General features: G+C 35.6%; 3 protein-coding genes across 3 annotated transcripts; 2 read left to right on the plus strand and 1 right to left on the minus strand.

Annotated features, from left to right (window-relative positions):
• Positions 1–382: 382 nt before the first annotated feature.
• On the plus strand, positions 383–1,306 carry LOC132008383 (olfactory receptor 4A15-like). Its single transcript, XM_059386921.1, has one exon. It carries the CDS (start codon positions 389–391, stop codon positions 1,304–1,306), a length of 918 nt encoding a protein of 305 aa, XP_059242904.1. The 5' UTR covers positions 383–388.
• Positions 1,307–8,002: 6,696 nt separating this feature from the next.
• Positions 8,003–8,869, plus strand: LOC132008368 (olfactory receptor 4A47-like). The gene is made up of 2 exons (XM_059386885.1): positions 8,003–8,018; positions 8,097–8,869. Exons 1-2 carry the CDS (start codon positions 8,003–8,005, stop codon positions 8,867–8,869), a joined length of 789 nt encoding a protein of 262 aa, XP_059242868.1.
• Positions 8,870–11,558: 2,689 nt separating this feature from the next.
• Positions 11,559–12,058, minus strand: LOC132008437 (protein SET-like; the record flags this gene model as incomplete). Its single annotated transcript, XM_059387046.1, has 1 exon — positions 11,559–12,058. A coding segment is annotated over one exon (435 nt), but the record flags the coding sequence as incomplete, so codon positions are not given.
• Positions 12,059–13,238: the final 1,180 nt, after the last annotated feature.

The raw sequence follows: 13,238 nt of genomic DNA on the forward strand, positions 1-13,238 counted from the left end.
AGCAAATACAAGTCTTACTGTGGTTTTTCATTAAAACAATGCCTTTAAAAATTTGTATATGGAGAATTCACTACAAGTACAATTTTACTAGCTTCCAGTTGGAAAGTTGATTGTACCCCTCCATTTATTTATTACTGTATCCTTTCCCCACAATGTTTTTAGTGACTTATCTCTGCCTGAGTCAGCAAGACTGGTGAGGTTAGGGAGAATGTTTTCATCCACCTTGTATTCTTATAATTTCTGAAAGTACTGGAACATAAGAAATCACAATGCTTATTAGGTAAATGAATAAACAGATTGTGTTAGATTTCAGGAAGTCAACAGTAATTATCACATTTATAGCTATTTTTTTTATTGAACTGTGAAATAAGGAGATGCAAAGGAACATATGGAACACAAGAACAATGTGACTGAGTTTGTCCTCTTGGGGCTCACCCAGAGCCTCCAAGGTCAGAAAATACTATTTGTTGTGTTCTTGATTATCTACATCATGACGATGGTGGGCAACCTACTCATTGTGGTGACTGTGGTGGTCAGCCCAACCCTGGATGCCCCTATGTACTTCTTCCTTGGTTACTTATCATTTATGGATGCTGTTTATTCTACTACAGTTACTCCAAATATGATTATAGACTTACTCTGTGAGAAGAAAACCATTTCCTTCAAAGCTTGCATGTCCCAACTCTTTATGGAGCACTTATTTGGTGGTGCTGAGATTTTGCTCCTGGTGGTAATGGCCTATGATTGCTACGTGGCCATCTGCAAACTCTTGCATTATTTGACAATCATGAATCAACGGGTGTTTATTCTGTTGTTGTTTTTGACCTGGCTTGGGGGTTTTCTACATGCTTTTGTTCAACTTCTCTTTGTTTACAACCTTCCCTTCTGTGGTCCCAATATTATCGACCACTTTATCTGTGACATGTACCCGATATTAAAACTTGCATGCGCTGACAACTATGTTTTTGATCTCGCTGTAGTTGCCAATGATGGGGCAATCTGTGTGGGCATCTTTACAGTCTTACTCATTTCCTATGGGGTCATTCTGCACTCCCTGAAGACTCTCAGTCAGGAAGGAAGGCACAAAGCCTTATCCACTTGCGGCTCTCACATTACAGTGGTGGTCCTCTTCTTTGTCCCTTGCATTTTTATGTATGTGAGACCTCCTTCTACTTTACCCATTGATAAACCCTTGACTGTGTTTTGCACAGTTATCACCCCTATGTTAAACCCTCTGATCTATACTCTGAGAAACGGAGAGATGAAAAATGCTATGAAAAAGCTGTGGACCCGAAGAAGAAAATGATGCTGAAGAGAAATCGTCACCTTTTTTTAATGAAGAGTTACTCCACCTAGGAAAGGATTATTATTTTTTTTTGTAATGAATTTTAATGAACTTGTGTGTGGTGAAAGCATTAAGTTGTAAATATTATAATGATCAAAAAAGTTTTCTAAGATTTTCATAAATTGTTAGGAAAGTAGAACTTAGGTTTTGGGCATAATGTTTTTTATTGAAACTATAGGTTTGTGTTCTATGTGATGAGTTTTGCTATAATTAATCCTGATCTTTGTTTTCATTACTGGACAATTTTCACATGCTTCTCTTTTACCCAATTGTTCTTTTTCAGAACTAATAGTGTTCATTATATATTTCAGAGAAAGATTAGAAGAAATGGGACATAAAGTTACTTACTGTCTTTTTACTCTGTATTTGAACAATGTGTGACATAGAGTCCACTCCATGAACTTTGTCAGTTACTTGTTCTTGAATTCTTGATCTCTTGAAGAGTTTTTACTGATGAATTTTCATGAACTCTTTCTACAATAAATATATACATTTGCTACAGTAGTCTTCTTTGATATTTGCTCAAAACATTTTTCTTATTTATGTTGTAATTATGGGTGTTTTTCTATAATGATGTTCCCATATTCTCTTAAATTTGATAAGTTCTATCCCATCACTCTTGGAAAATTTCATTTACTTTCATTTGGTGAATTTATAAATTTTATCATCTGCTTAAAAAATAAAAATAACTCCCAAAAACGTTTTCTTTTTAAGGATTTAAGGATTTAGGATTTATTTTTGTTTATAATAAGGACAAATCTAATCCTGCTTTCTTTAAATAGGAAAAATAATCTTCCAAGGTTACTATTAATTTTAGTAATAATTTAGAATTTTTAATTTAATATATCAAATTTTATATAATTAATGTGTTTGATTTGTGGCCCATTTCCCCTCCTCCTCCTCCCCCTTCTCCTCCTGCTCCTCCTTCTCCTTTTACTTTGGTTTATTTCCCTACCAGTATCATTCTATGTGAGTAGTCAAGGATTTTAAGGTGTATTATACCTTGTAGGAATAATCTCCTTTAATTACTCAGCCTTTACAAGTCTCTTGAAATTTCTCAATATTTATTTTTCTTGATAAACCTTAGGATTATTTTGTGAAGTTTGAAACCTTCCCATAAATCTATATTTAGAATTTCACGATCCTCCACATTGATTTTGAGGAAAATGGCATGTTTTCCTGTCTTGTTTTCCCATCCAGAATGAGACATATATTGTGAAGTCTTGGTCAACGTCTCAGTAAATTTGTAATCATTTTCATAGAATGTACATAAATCTTTTGGTTTTATTAATTAAATAGTAGCTCGTCTTATTTACATTTGATTCACATTTTCTTTTTTCAAATTTCAATTCAATTAGTCAACATAAAGTACATCATTATTTTCAGATGTATTTATCAGTTGCATATAACACCCAGTGCTCTTCACATTACATGCCCTCCTTAATGCCCATCACCCAGTTACCACACCCCCCCACTGACCTCCCCTTCCATAACCCTCAGTTTGTTCAACATTTCCAGTGAGCTGATCAAAAGGGCTTAGTGTCTTTTGCTGGCATGAATTATAGCACAATACTCAAAAGCATGTGTGTATGTTTGCATGCAAAATTTTATAGGCCTATATTTGACAATACACAAGTAGGTATTTAACCACAGAGATCTCTATCTGACCTCATGTAGCTCTGTATAATTACAGGTTATATATAGGTACATTTTTCAGTGATCTGTAGGTATATATCCAATTTCATATATATGTCTATATGTGAACACAGAGAGGTCTGTTTCCAAAAACATATGGATAAGTATCTGACTACCCATATGAATGTATATGTGTATACATAATTATTTGATATGATCACACACAGTGTTTCTGAGTACACACAAGGATATATCTTGCCATACACAAGTCTTTGTCTAATTATGTTAATTTGGGGAGGACATGACTGAATCATTCTGTTTCATGTGACACGGACTGAGGTTCCTCTCTGGTATTCAGCTGATTAGGGGCTTTTAGGGTGTGTTTAGGATGACATTACTCATGTGAGCTGTGCCTTGGCAGAGATGGCTAGAAGGTTGGAATCTTCCAGTTACTTCTCCTTCTCCATGTAGCCTATCTCTCCAGTGAGTATGTCAGATTTGTAAAATGGCAGTTCTGGGCTCTCAGAAGGATGAAACAGAAGGGATTGGGCCAGTTAAGATCTCCTTCCATCCTGACATGATCTTGAAGTTCAGGATTTCAAGTTCTAAATCCAGACTGCTTATGCACCAAAGGAAAAGGCAACCTATGCAATGAGGTAAAATATTTGCAAGTCATATACCTCATAAGTTTTTAATATCCAAAATGTATGAGGAATTTATACAACTAAATAGAAATGGAAATAAAAACAAAAATTGATTAAAAATTGAACAATGTGCCTAAATTGATATTTTCCTAAGAAGACATACAGATGGCCAAGAAGAACATGGAACATTGTTCTTCTTGTTCTTCTAGTAAGGTTTCCCTTACTAATCATAAGGGAAACGCCAATCAAAACCACAATCAAAACCATCTTATGTTAGTCAGAATGGCTAAAATTATCAAGACAGGGAACAAAAAATGTTGACAAGAATGTGGAGAAAGGGCAACCCCCAGGGGGAAGCCTTCTGGGAAAAAGAAACCAAAAGAACAATAGAACAGTTCAACAAAATTAAGAGCTAGTTCTTTGAAAGAATTAATAAGATTGATAAGCTCCTGGCCAGACTTATCAAAGAGAGAAGAGAAAGGACCCAAATAAATAAAATCATGAATGAAAGAGGAGCAATAACAACCAACACCAAAGGAATACAGTTATAAGAACATATTATGAGCAGAGATCAGAGATCTGCTCTGATCTTTCCTATTTGTCTTCTCCTGCTGGGTTTAGGCTTTCTTTTCTGTTCTTTCTTCATCTCTTTAGGTGAAAGGTTAGGTTGTGTATTTGAGACCTTTCTTGTTTTTTGAGAAAGACTTGTATTGATATATACTTTCCTCTGAGGGCTGCCTTTGCTGCATCCCAAAGATTTTGAGCAGTTGTGTTTTCATTTTCATTTGTTTCCATGATATTTTTAAATTATTTAGTTTCCAGGTTGACCCATTCATTCCTTAATAGGATGCTCTTTAGCTTCCATGTATTTGGGTTTTCCTCAATCACAAGAGGAACGTTGGAAAACGTTCCTCTTGTGATTGAGTTCTAGTTTCAAAGCACGTGGTCTGAAAATATGCAGGGAATGATCCCAATCCTTTGGTAATGGTTGAAATCTGATTTGTGACCCAAGATGTGATCTATTCTGGAGAACGTTACATGTGCACTAGAGAAGAATGTGTATTCTGTTGCTTTGGAATGGAATGTTCTCAATATATCTGTCCATCTTATCCAGTGTGTTATTTAAAACCTTTATTTCCTTGTTGATCATTTGTTTAGATGATCTGTCCATTTCAGTGAGGGGTGTGTTAAAGTCCCCTACTCTTTTTGTATTATTGTTGATGTGTTTCTTTGATTTGGTTATTAGTTGGTATATATAATTGGCTGATCCCATATTAGGGGCATAGATATTTAAAATTGTTAGGTCTAATTGTTGTACAGACCCTTTAAGTGTGATATGGTGTCCTTCCTCACCTCTTATTGTAGTCTTTATTTTAAAATATAGTTTATCTGATATAAGGATTGCCACCTCAGCTTTCTTTTTATGTCCACTAGATGTTAAATTGTTTTCCACTATGTCACTTAAAATCTGGAGGTGTCTTTGGGTCTGAAGTGAGTTTCTTGCAGACAGCATATCAATAGGTCTTGTTTTTTTAATGCGATTCTGATACCCTGTGTCTTTTGATTGGGGGCATTTATCCCATTTACATACAGAGTAACTATGGAAAGATATGAATTTAGTGCCATTGTATTTCCAGTAAGGTGACTGTTACTGTATATTGTCTCTGTTCTTTCTGGTCTATGTTACTTTTAGGCTGTCTCTTTGCTTAGAGAACTCCTTTCAATATTTTCTGGAGGGCTAGTTTGGTGTTTACAAATTATTTTATTTTTTGTTTGTCTTGAAAGTTTTTTTTTTATCTCTCCGTCTATTTTCATTGACAGCCTCACTGGGTATAGTATTCTTGGCTGCATATTTTTCTTATTTAGTACTCTAAATATATCATACCAGTTCTTTCTCTGTGGTTGGGTCTGTTGTCAATCTAATATTACTACAGTTGTATTTTACAGACCTCTTGTCCTGAGCTCTTTTCAGAATCTTCTCTTTGTCATTGAGAGTTGTAAATTTTACTATTAGATGATGTGTTGACCTATTTTTATTGATTTTGAGGAAGGTTCTCTGTGCCTCCTGGATTTTGATGCCTGCTTTCTTCCCAAAATTAAGGAAGTTCTCTGTTATAATTTGCTCCAATATATCTTCTGCCTTTGTCTTTCTTCTTCTGGGACCCTCCCCCACTGAAGTCTATCTTCCCAAATATTGCCTTGGATTCACTTTTCCACACATCCTACCTTCCAGTTAGTGGTTACTTTTCTGTTCATAGAATCGTGCTATTATTTTCTTTATCTCTTGTTGAGTTTGTAGGTGTTCAGAATGGTTTGAAAACCATGTATCTGAATTCCTGGGACCAGATGAAATTTAGGTCTCCTACTCCTCCACCATCTTGCTTTTCCTCCTCAAGTTATTTTTGAGTCTTTTTCAGAAGTTTGTGAAGAAACTTTACCATTTTATCTAAGGTATTAATTGTAATAGAATAATTTTTTCCAGAAAAATCATTTATTATCCCTTTAAAGCCTGAAGCATCTGTATGAGTTTATTTCCTTTTCAACTTCTTATATTGGTATTTTACCTTGATCACCATTGCTAGAAATTCACCAGTTGTAGAATAATAGTACTAAGTTTTGGTTGTTGTAGTTTATTTTGTTTAATATTTTATATTGTATTGTGTTTTTTTAATCTTTCCATTACATCCTTGTTGTTTTTTTTTTTTTTTAATTTTGACATTGATTTAGTCCTCTATATTTAACTTAAGATAAGAGCTTAGCTCTTTAGGATCTTTATTTTTAACACAAGCATAAGCTATGCATGCATTTATGTAAATTGTAGACAAGTAACTTTTTGTGTGGTTTAGCACATCAAATAGATCTTCAGCTGGTTCCTACAGGTACTTAATGACTTATTATCTATGAATCTTATGACTTAGAAAATACAATATACAACCAAATGTGGAAATGAAGATGCTCAGTGGAATTCATCATAATCTGTGGGAAAATGAGTAAGAGTAGAAACCTTCAGAGACTTGATTTAGAAACAGGCTCTTGTTGGAAAATAATTTGTTTCTTGTAGAAGTAGTCACTAAATTGATACTGGACTGAAATTAAAGGGCTGAATTAATGAACTGAAAATTATTATGGTATCAGTTGACATACATTCAGGCCTCGGTCAACTGCATCCATTCCAACACAGAACTGAAGTTTGTTCAACTATGTAATGAAGATTATGGCTCTTCTTACTGTAAATACCAAATGTGATTCATTTAGTTGTGAGTGTGTGATTGGAATCCACTGTAGGCATTGTGAACAGTGGAGTGATTCCAATCATCCTTATAAACAAATCATTTGAGCTTCCTTATGAGAATAAATTGATGGAGGCCAGAATGAAAGGGAAGAGATGTGGCAGAAGGTTAGTTTAGTGGGCTGGAGAATTGGTAGTTGGAGAAAAATGATCAAGTTTGTGAACTGTTTTAAATGGGGGTTAATACGATTTGTTAAAAGTATCAATATGTGATATGAGAGCAAGAAAGGCATGAAAGACATCATGACATTTCTTATCTGAGGAATGACTTGGAAGGTAGTACCATTTAGTAAGATGGGAAACACCTGTGTTTGTTGCTGAAAATTAAAAATTTAGTCTTATTAGTTCTGAATTAATATTGAATTAGAGATGTTCAGAGTCAGAGATATTACATATGTGAAGTTCAAAAATTAAGGGAGAGAACCAACATTGGAAAGGTTCCACATTTTTGGTCAGAAAAAGGAGGCATATCCAGCCAGAGATCTCAAGAAAGAAGTCTCAGTGAGGGAAGACAATCCAGGGTAGTGATCTTTCATTCCTAATTTGAGCCACTCAGTTTGAAAATGTCAGTTACCTTTAATCAGTCTCAAGTATTTTCCTTTTGTGACTTTATAAACTGTGTACCTTTTCATGGATTCTCTTGCCCACTTTTCTTGTCTCTCCACTTTTTCTTTAAAACTCAGTGGAAGCATTTCTTCCTCTGGGAAGTCTTCTCTGATTGTTAGTTTGACATATTCCTACTCCTGAACTTTACATTGTGCAACTCTTTTTATACTGACACTTTTAACTCTGGTGATTATTAGGTATGCTATCACTGAATATAGGAAATCCAAATTCAATTTGGGAATCACCTCTATGAAACATTGGACAAAAACAGGTACTCCTGCCACGTTTTTAAATCGAATGAATCAATAAAATATTAATTTTATAATATATTTAAAAGTTTTCTCCCTTGTTTTATAGATCAGCCTGGTTCTAATATGAAAAGTCAGCTCCTATGCAGACTAGATGGAACCACCAAACTATATAACTTACTTTGTCCTCTTGGGGCTCACCCAGGATTAAAAGGAACAAAAGATCCTTTTTGTTATGTTCTTACTGAAATTAAAGGATTGAATTAATGAACTGAAAATTATTATGGTGTTAGTTGACATACCTTCATATTATGTATATTCATACATACATATTTTGACTGTGGTGGGAAACCTGATCATTGTGGTAACTTTAAGAGTCAGTAAGATCCTGGCATCACCTATGTACTTTTTTCTTGCTAACTTATCTTTCATGGATGTCATTTATTCCTCTTGTATTTCCCCCAGATTGATTTCAGAGGTTTTCTTTGGGAGAAGTACCATATCCTTTCAATCTCGTATGACCCAGCTCTTTATAGATCACCTTTTTGGTGGCTCAGAGGTCATTCTTCTGCTAGTGATGGCCTATGACCGCTATGTGGCCATCTGCAAGCCCTTGCATTATCTGGTGATTGTGAGGCAATGGGTGTGTGTTGTGCTGCTGGTAATGTCCTGGGTGGGAGGTTTTCTGCATTCAGTAATTCAGGTTAGCACTATTTATGGGCTCCCATTCTGTGGCCCCAATGTCATTGATCATTTTTTCTGTGACATGTACCCCCTATTGAAACTGGTCTGTACTGATACATATGTGGCCGGCCTGTTAGTGGTGGCCAATGAAGGGTTTATCTGCAGTATTGTGTTTGTGCTCTTGCTCATCTCCTATGGTGTCATCTTGAACTCTCTAAAGAACTTTAGTTCAGAAGGCAGGCAGAAAGCCCTCCAGACCTGTGGTTCCCACATCACTGTGGTGGTCTTCTTTTTTGTTCCATGTATTTTCATGTATGCAAGACCTGCTAAGACCTTACTTATTGACACATCATTGACTGTTTTATACAGTCATAACCCCCATGTTGAATCCACTGATCTACACACTGAGAAATTCTGAGATGACAAATGCCATGAAGAAGCTCTGTAAGAGAAACGTCATATCAAATAGCAAATAAAAATATTGTCAAGATCATAGTTTATCATTAGAGCCAATCTTCTCAATGTTAAAGTCCATTTTAGTGTAAATGCCTTTACAGTCTGAGTCAATAATTTGTAATGAAGTAGTCAATGCAGTTTTATAGTTACATGAAATGTTATTTAATTTTTATTTTTTCATTTTGGTAAAATTAATATATAGTGTTTTCTTATTGTCATATACACAATAGCATGATTTAAAACAGTTCTATACATAGTGGTCACCATGGGTAAACTCCTAATCTCCATATGGGCTGGATATTGATGAATTTTTGTAGTTACATTAATTTTAATTAATTGCTGTTTAGTATTATTACTTATTTTCTCACTATTATTTTCATGTTTAGTTGGGTTCCTGCCTTTTTTTTTAAACATAGAATGCTTTAGTAGCTTCATGTGTGCAATATTATAATTCAACAGTTCTATTCCTCACCAAGTGCTCACAACAAGTGCACTCCTTTATCTCCATCACCTATTTAACTCACCCCCCCTCTTCTCTGGTAACCATCAGATTGTTCTCAAAGATTAAGAGTCTGTGTCTTGATATCTCTCTTTCTCGTCTACCTTTTCTGATATTGTATTTGAAATTTTGTGAGTAAAATTGCACCTAGAATTTATTCTTTATCTTTTTTGTGGGGATTTTTTGTTAACACATTATGTGTGTTTATTCTTCTGTTCCTTAAAGACACTATGAGGTTGATTCTATACTTGGACCCATTTTTTGATTGTACTGATGGAGGTTCATTGGGGTTAAGTAGCTTCCCCATGGCCACCACCCTGTGAGAGTGTCAATGCCAAAGTCAATCCCCAGACTTAAGCCTACGTTACTAATCACATCTCTACAGCTGCTTCTTTGGTGGAATTCTCCCACAAAGGCATCTCAGGTTTGGTGTTTCCTTGATGGTTAGTTTTTCTTATCTGATTTTATTTATTTATTAACATGTAATGTATTATTTGCTTGGGGTACAGGTCTTTCACCAGTCTTACACAATTCACAGCACTCACTATAACACATGCCCTCCCCAATGTCCATAACCCAACCATCATACCCGCCCCCTCTGCCCCAGAAACCCTCAGTTTATTTCCTGAGATTAAGAGTCTCTGTTGGTTTGTCTCCTTCCCGATCCCACCCTGTTTCATTTTTCCCCCTCCTTACCCCGAAAACCTCTCGCCCTGCCTCTCAAGTTCCTCATATCAGAGAGATCATATGATAATTGTCTTTCTCTGATTGACTTCTTTCACTTAGTGTAATATCCTCTAGTTCCATCCACGTCATTGCCAGTTGCAAGATTTCATTTTTTGACAGCTGAATAGTATTCCATTATATATATACTACATCTTCTGTATCCATTCATCTGTTGTTGGACACCTAGGTTCTTTCCATAATTTGGCTATTGTGGGCATTGCCACTATAAACATTCGGGTGCACATGCCCCTTTGAATCACTACATTTGTATCTTTAGTGTAAATTCTCAGTAGTGCTATTGCTGGGTCATAGGGCAGCTCCATTTTCAACTTTTTGAAGATTGCTTTCAACTGTTTCCAGAGTGGCTGCACCAGCTTACATTCCCACTGACAGTGTAGTAGGGTTCCCCTTTCTCCACATCCTCACCAACAGCTGTCATTTCCTCACTTGTTAATTTTACCCCATTCTAACTGGTATGAGGTGGTATCTCACTGCAGTTTTTATTTGTATTTCCCTGATGTCGAGTGATGTTGAGCAATTTTTCATGTATCTGTTGGCCATTTGGATGGCTTCTTTGCAGAAATGTTTGTTCAAGTCTTTGTACACATTTAGTTTTATTGTAACAAAGCAACTTGTACAATTTAACGTTTAAAACTGAGCATCATCTTTCCTTTCTAGTGAAACAAAAAGAAAATTTTAAAAATAAACAGGAACAAATTTACAATAGAGAATGTCAATTCCAAATAAGATCCTCCAAATTCTGCTGATTCTCCCATCGAGTGGCAGGGCTCAAGTCATCATTAGGAGAGAGTTTTATTTTAAAAGTGTCATCTTAAACTGCAAGGATGTCTGTTAAACATCACAATTAAACATGCCAAAGGAGAAGCCATGTTGTCAAAATGCCCACTTAACACACCCAAACATCTCAAACCCACCCTTTGCTGACCTTCTATAACCCCATTTTTAAATTTTTTTTCTTTTTTTTAAACAAGAGAAAGTAGACAGGTACATGTTGGTAAATGCTAACTGTCCATATTCACATAGAGACACAGTGTAATCTCTGAGCCCAATATACAGAGAAAGGAGGAAAAAAGCTAGAATTCTATGCACTACTACACAGGAGCCTAGCACCTTCCAGCTTCCAGCAGAGTTAGGGGGGAAGATGGTTTTTCTTTTTTCCCACAGAGCATGGTGGTGTTGATTTCATAAAGTTTTTGTTTTTGTTGAGACAGGAAGGGACAAAAATGAATTTGGAACAAATAGGGGTAGAGATTCTTTTCCCACTGTATTTTGCTCAGGGCATTTCCCCCCAAAATAAGCTGAGAACCATGGTATAAAGGTAGATAAAAAAAAAAAAAAAAGAGAGAGACTTCAAAAAACAGGGCAAATTAGCATGAGAGGAGAAAAGAAAAAGGAAAAAAAAAGACGTCAACTTGCTCCCAGGAACTGAAGAAAATTAAAAAAGGAAGGTTGGAATCCATCAGTATTCCATTAGTCATCTTCTCCTTCATCCTCCTTTCCTTCCTCCCCCTCATCATCTTCATCTTCTTCACCTTCATCCTCATCTCCTTCTTCATCAATATCTTCCAATCCTTCTTCTTCTTCTTCATCATCATCATCCTCTTCTCCTTCCCCTTCTTCATCATCCATATTGGGAACCAAGTAGTACTGTAATGGATTTGTCCAAATATCATCTTTGATGACCTCTCCTAACTCATCTGCACCTGCATCAGAATGGTCAGTAACCCAGGTGAGGAAGTTCTCTGGTTCCTCATGCTGTCTCTTCCTGCTGGATTTATTCTTTGTTTGACTTGAATGTTTCATCAAATCCTTTCCAGATTTCCATTTGATTTCAGTGGAATTTGAAGATGGATCACCACTCTCATTCAGATGAAATTCTTTGGAGAAAACTTTATTTTTGAAGTAAGGGTTTTCTGCCCATTTCTTGATTGGATTATTTGTTCCTTGGGTATTGAGTTTGACAAGGTTTTTATAGATTTTGGATAGTAGCCCTTTATCTGATATGTCATTTGCAAATATCTTCTCCCATTCTGTTGGTTGTCTTTACTTTTGTTGACTGTTTCCTTTGCTGTGCAAAAGCTTTTGATCTTGATGAAGTCCCAATATTACATTTTTGCCCTTGCTTCCCATGCCTTTGTTTTGACATCTGCAAATCAATCATTGTGGTACAATACATTAATAAAAGAAAGAACATGAACCATATGATACTCTTAATAGGTGCTGAAAGAACATTTGCCAAAGTACAACATCCTTTCTTAATCAAACCTCTTCACAGTATAAGGATAGAGGGTACATATCTCAGTATCATCAAAGCCATCTATGAAAAACCCACAGTGAATATCATTCTCAACGGGGAAAAACTGAGTGTTTCCCCTAAGGTCAGGAACATGGCAGGACTGTCCATTATCACCACTGCAATTCAACATAGTATTAGGAGTCCTAGCCTCAGCAATCAGACAACAAAAAGAGGTAAAAGGCATCCAAATCAGCAAAGAAGAAGTCAAATTCTCACTCTTTGTAGATTGTATGATATGTTATGTGGAACATCCAAAATACTCCACACCAAAGCTGCTAGAACTCAGACAGGAATTCAGTAAAGTGTCAGGATATAAAATCAATGCACAGAAATCAGTTGCATTTCTATACACCAGTAGCAAGACAGAAGAAAGAGAAATTAAGAAGTTGATCCCATTTACAATTGCACACAAAACCATAAGATACCTAGGAATAAACCTAACCAAAAAGGCAAAGAATCTGTACTCAGAAAACTATAAAATGCTCATGGAAAAAAATTGAGGAAGATATGAAGAAATGGAAAACTGTTCCACACTTATAGATTGGAAGAATGAATATTTTGAGAATGTCTATGCTACCTAAAGCAATCTACACGTTTAATGCAATCCTTATCAAAATCCCATCCATGTTTTCAAAGAAATGAAACAAATCATCCTACCATTTATATGGAACCAGAAAAGACCCTGAATAGTCAGAGGAATGTTGAAAAAGAAAATCAACAAGTTGCATCAAAATTCCAGACTTTAATCTCTATTACAAAGCTGTCATCATAAAGACAGTATGGTACTGG

Source organism: Mustela nigripes, unplaced genomic scaffold, assembly GCF_022355385.1.
Source record: "Mustela nigripes isolate SB6536 unplaced genomic scaffold, MUSNIG.SB6536 HiC_scaffold_148, whole genome shotgun sequence".
Classification (NCBI taxonomy): Eukaryota; Metazoa; Chordata; class Mammalia; order Carnivora; family Mustelidae; genus Mustela; species Mustela nigripes.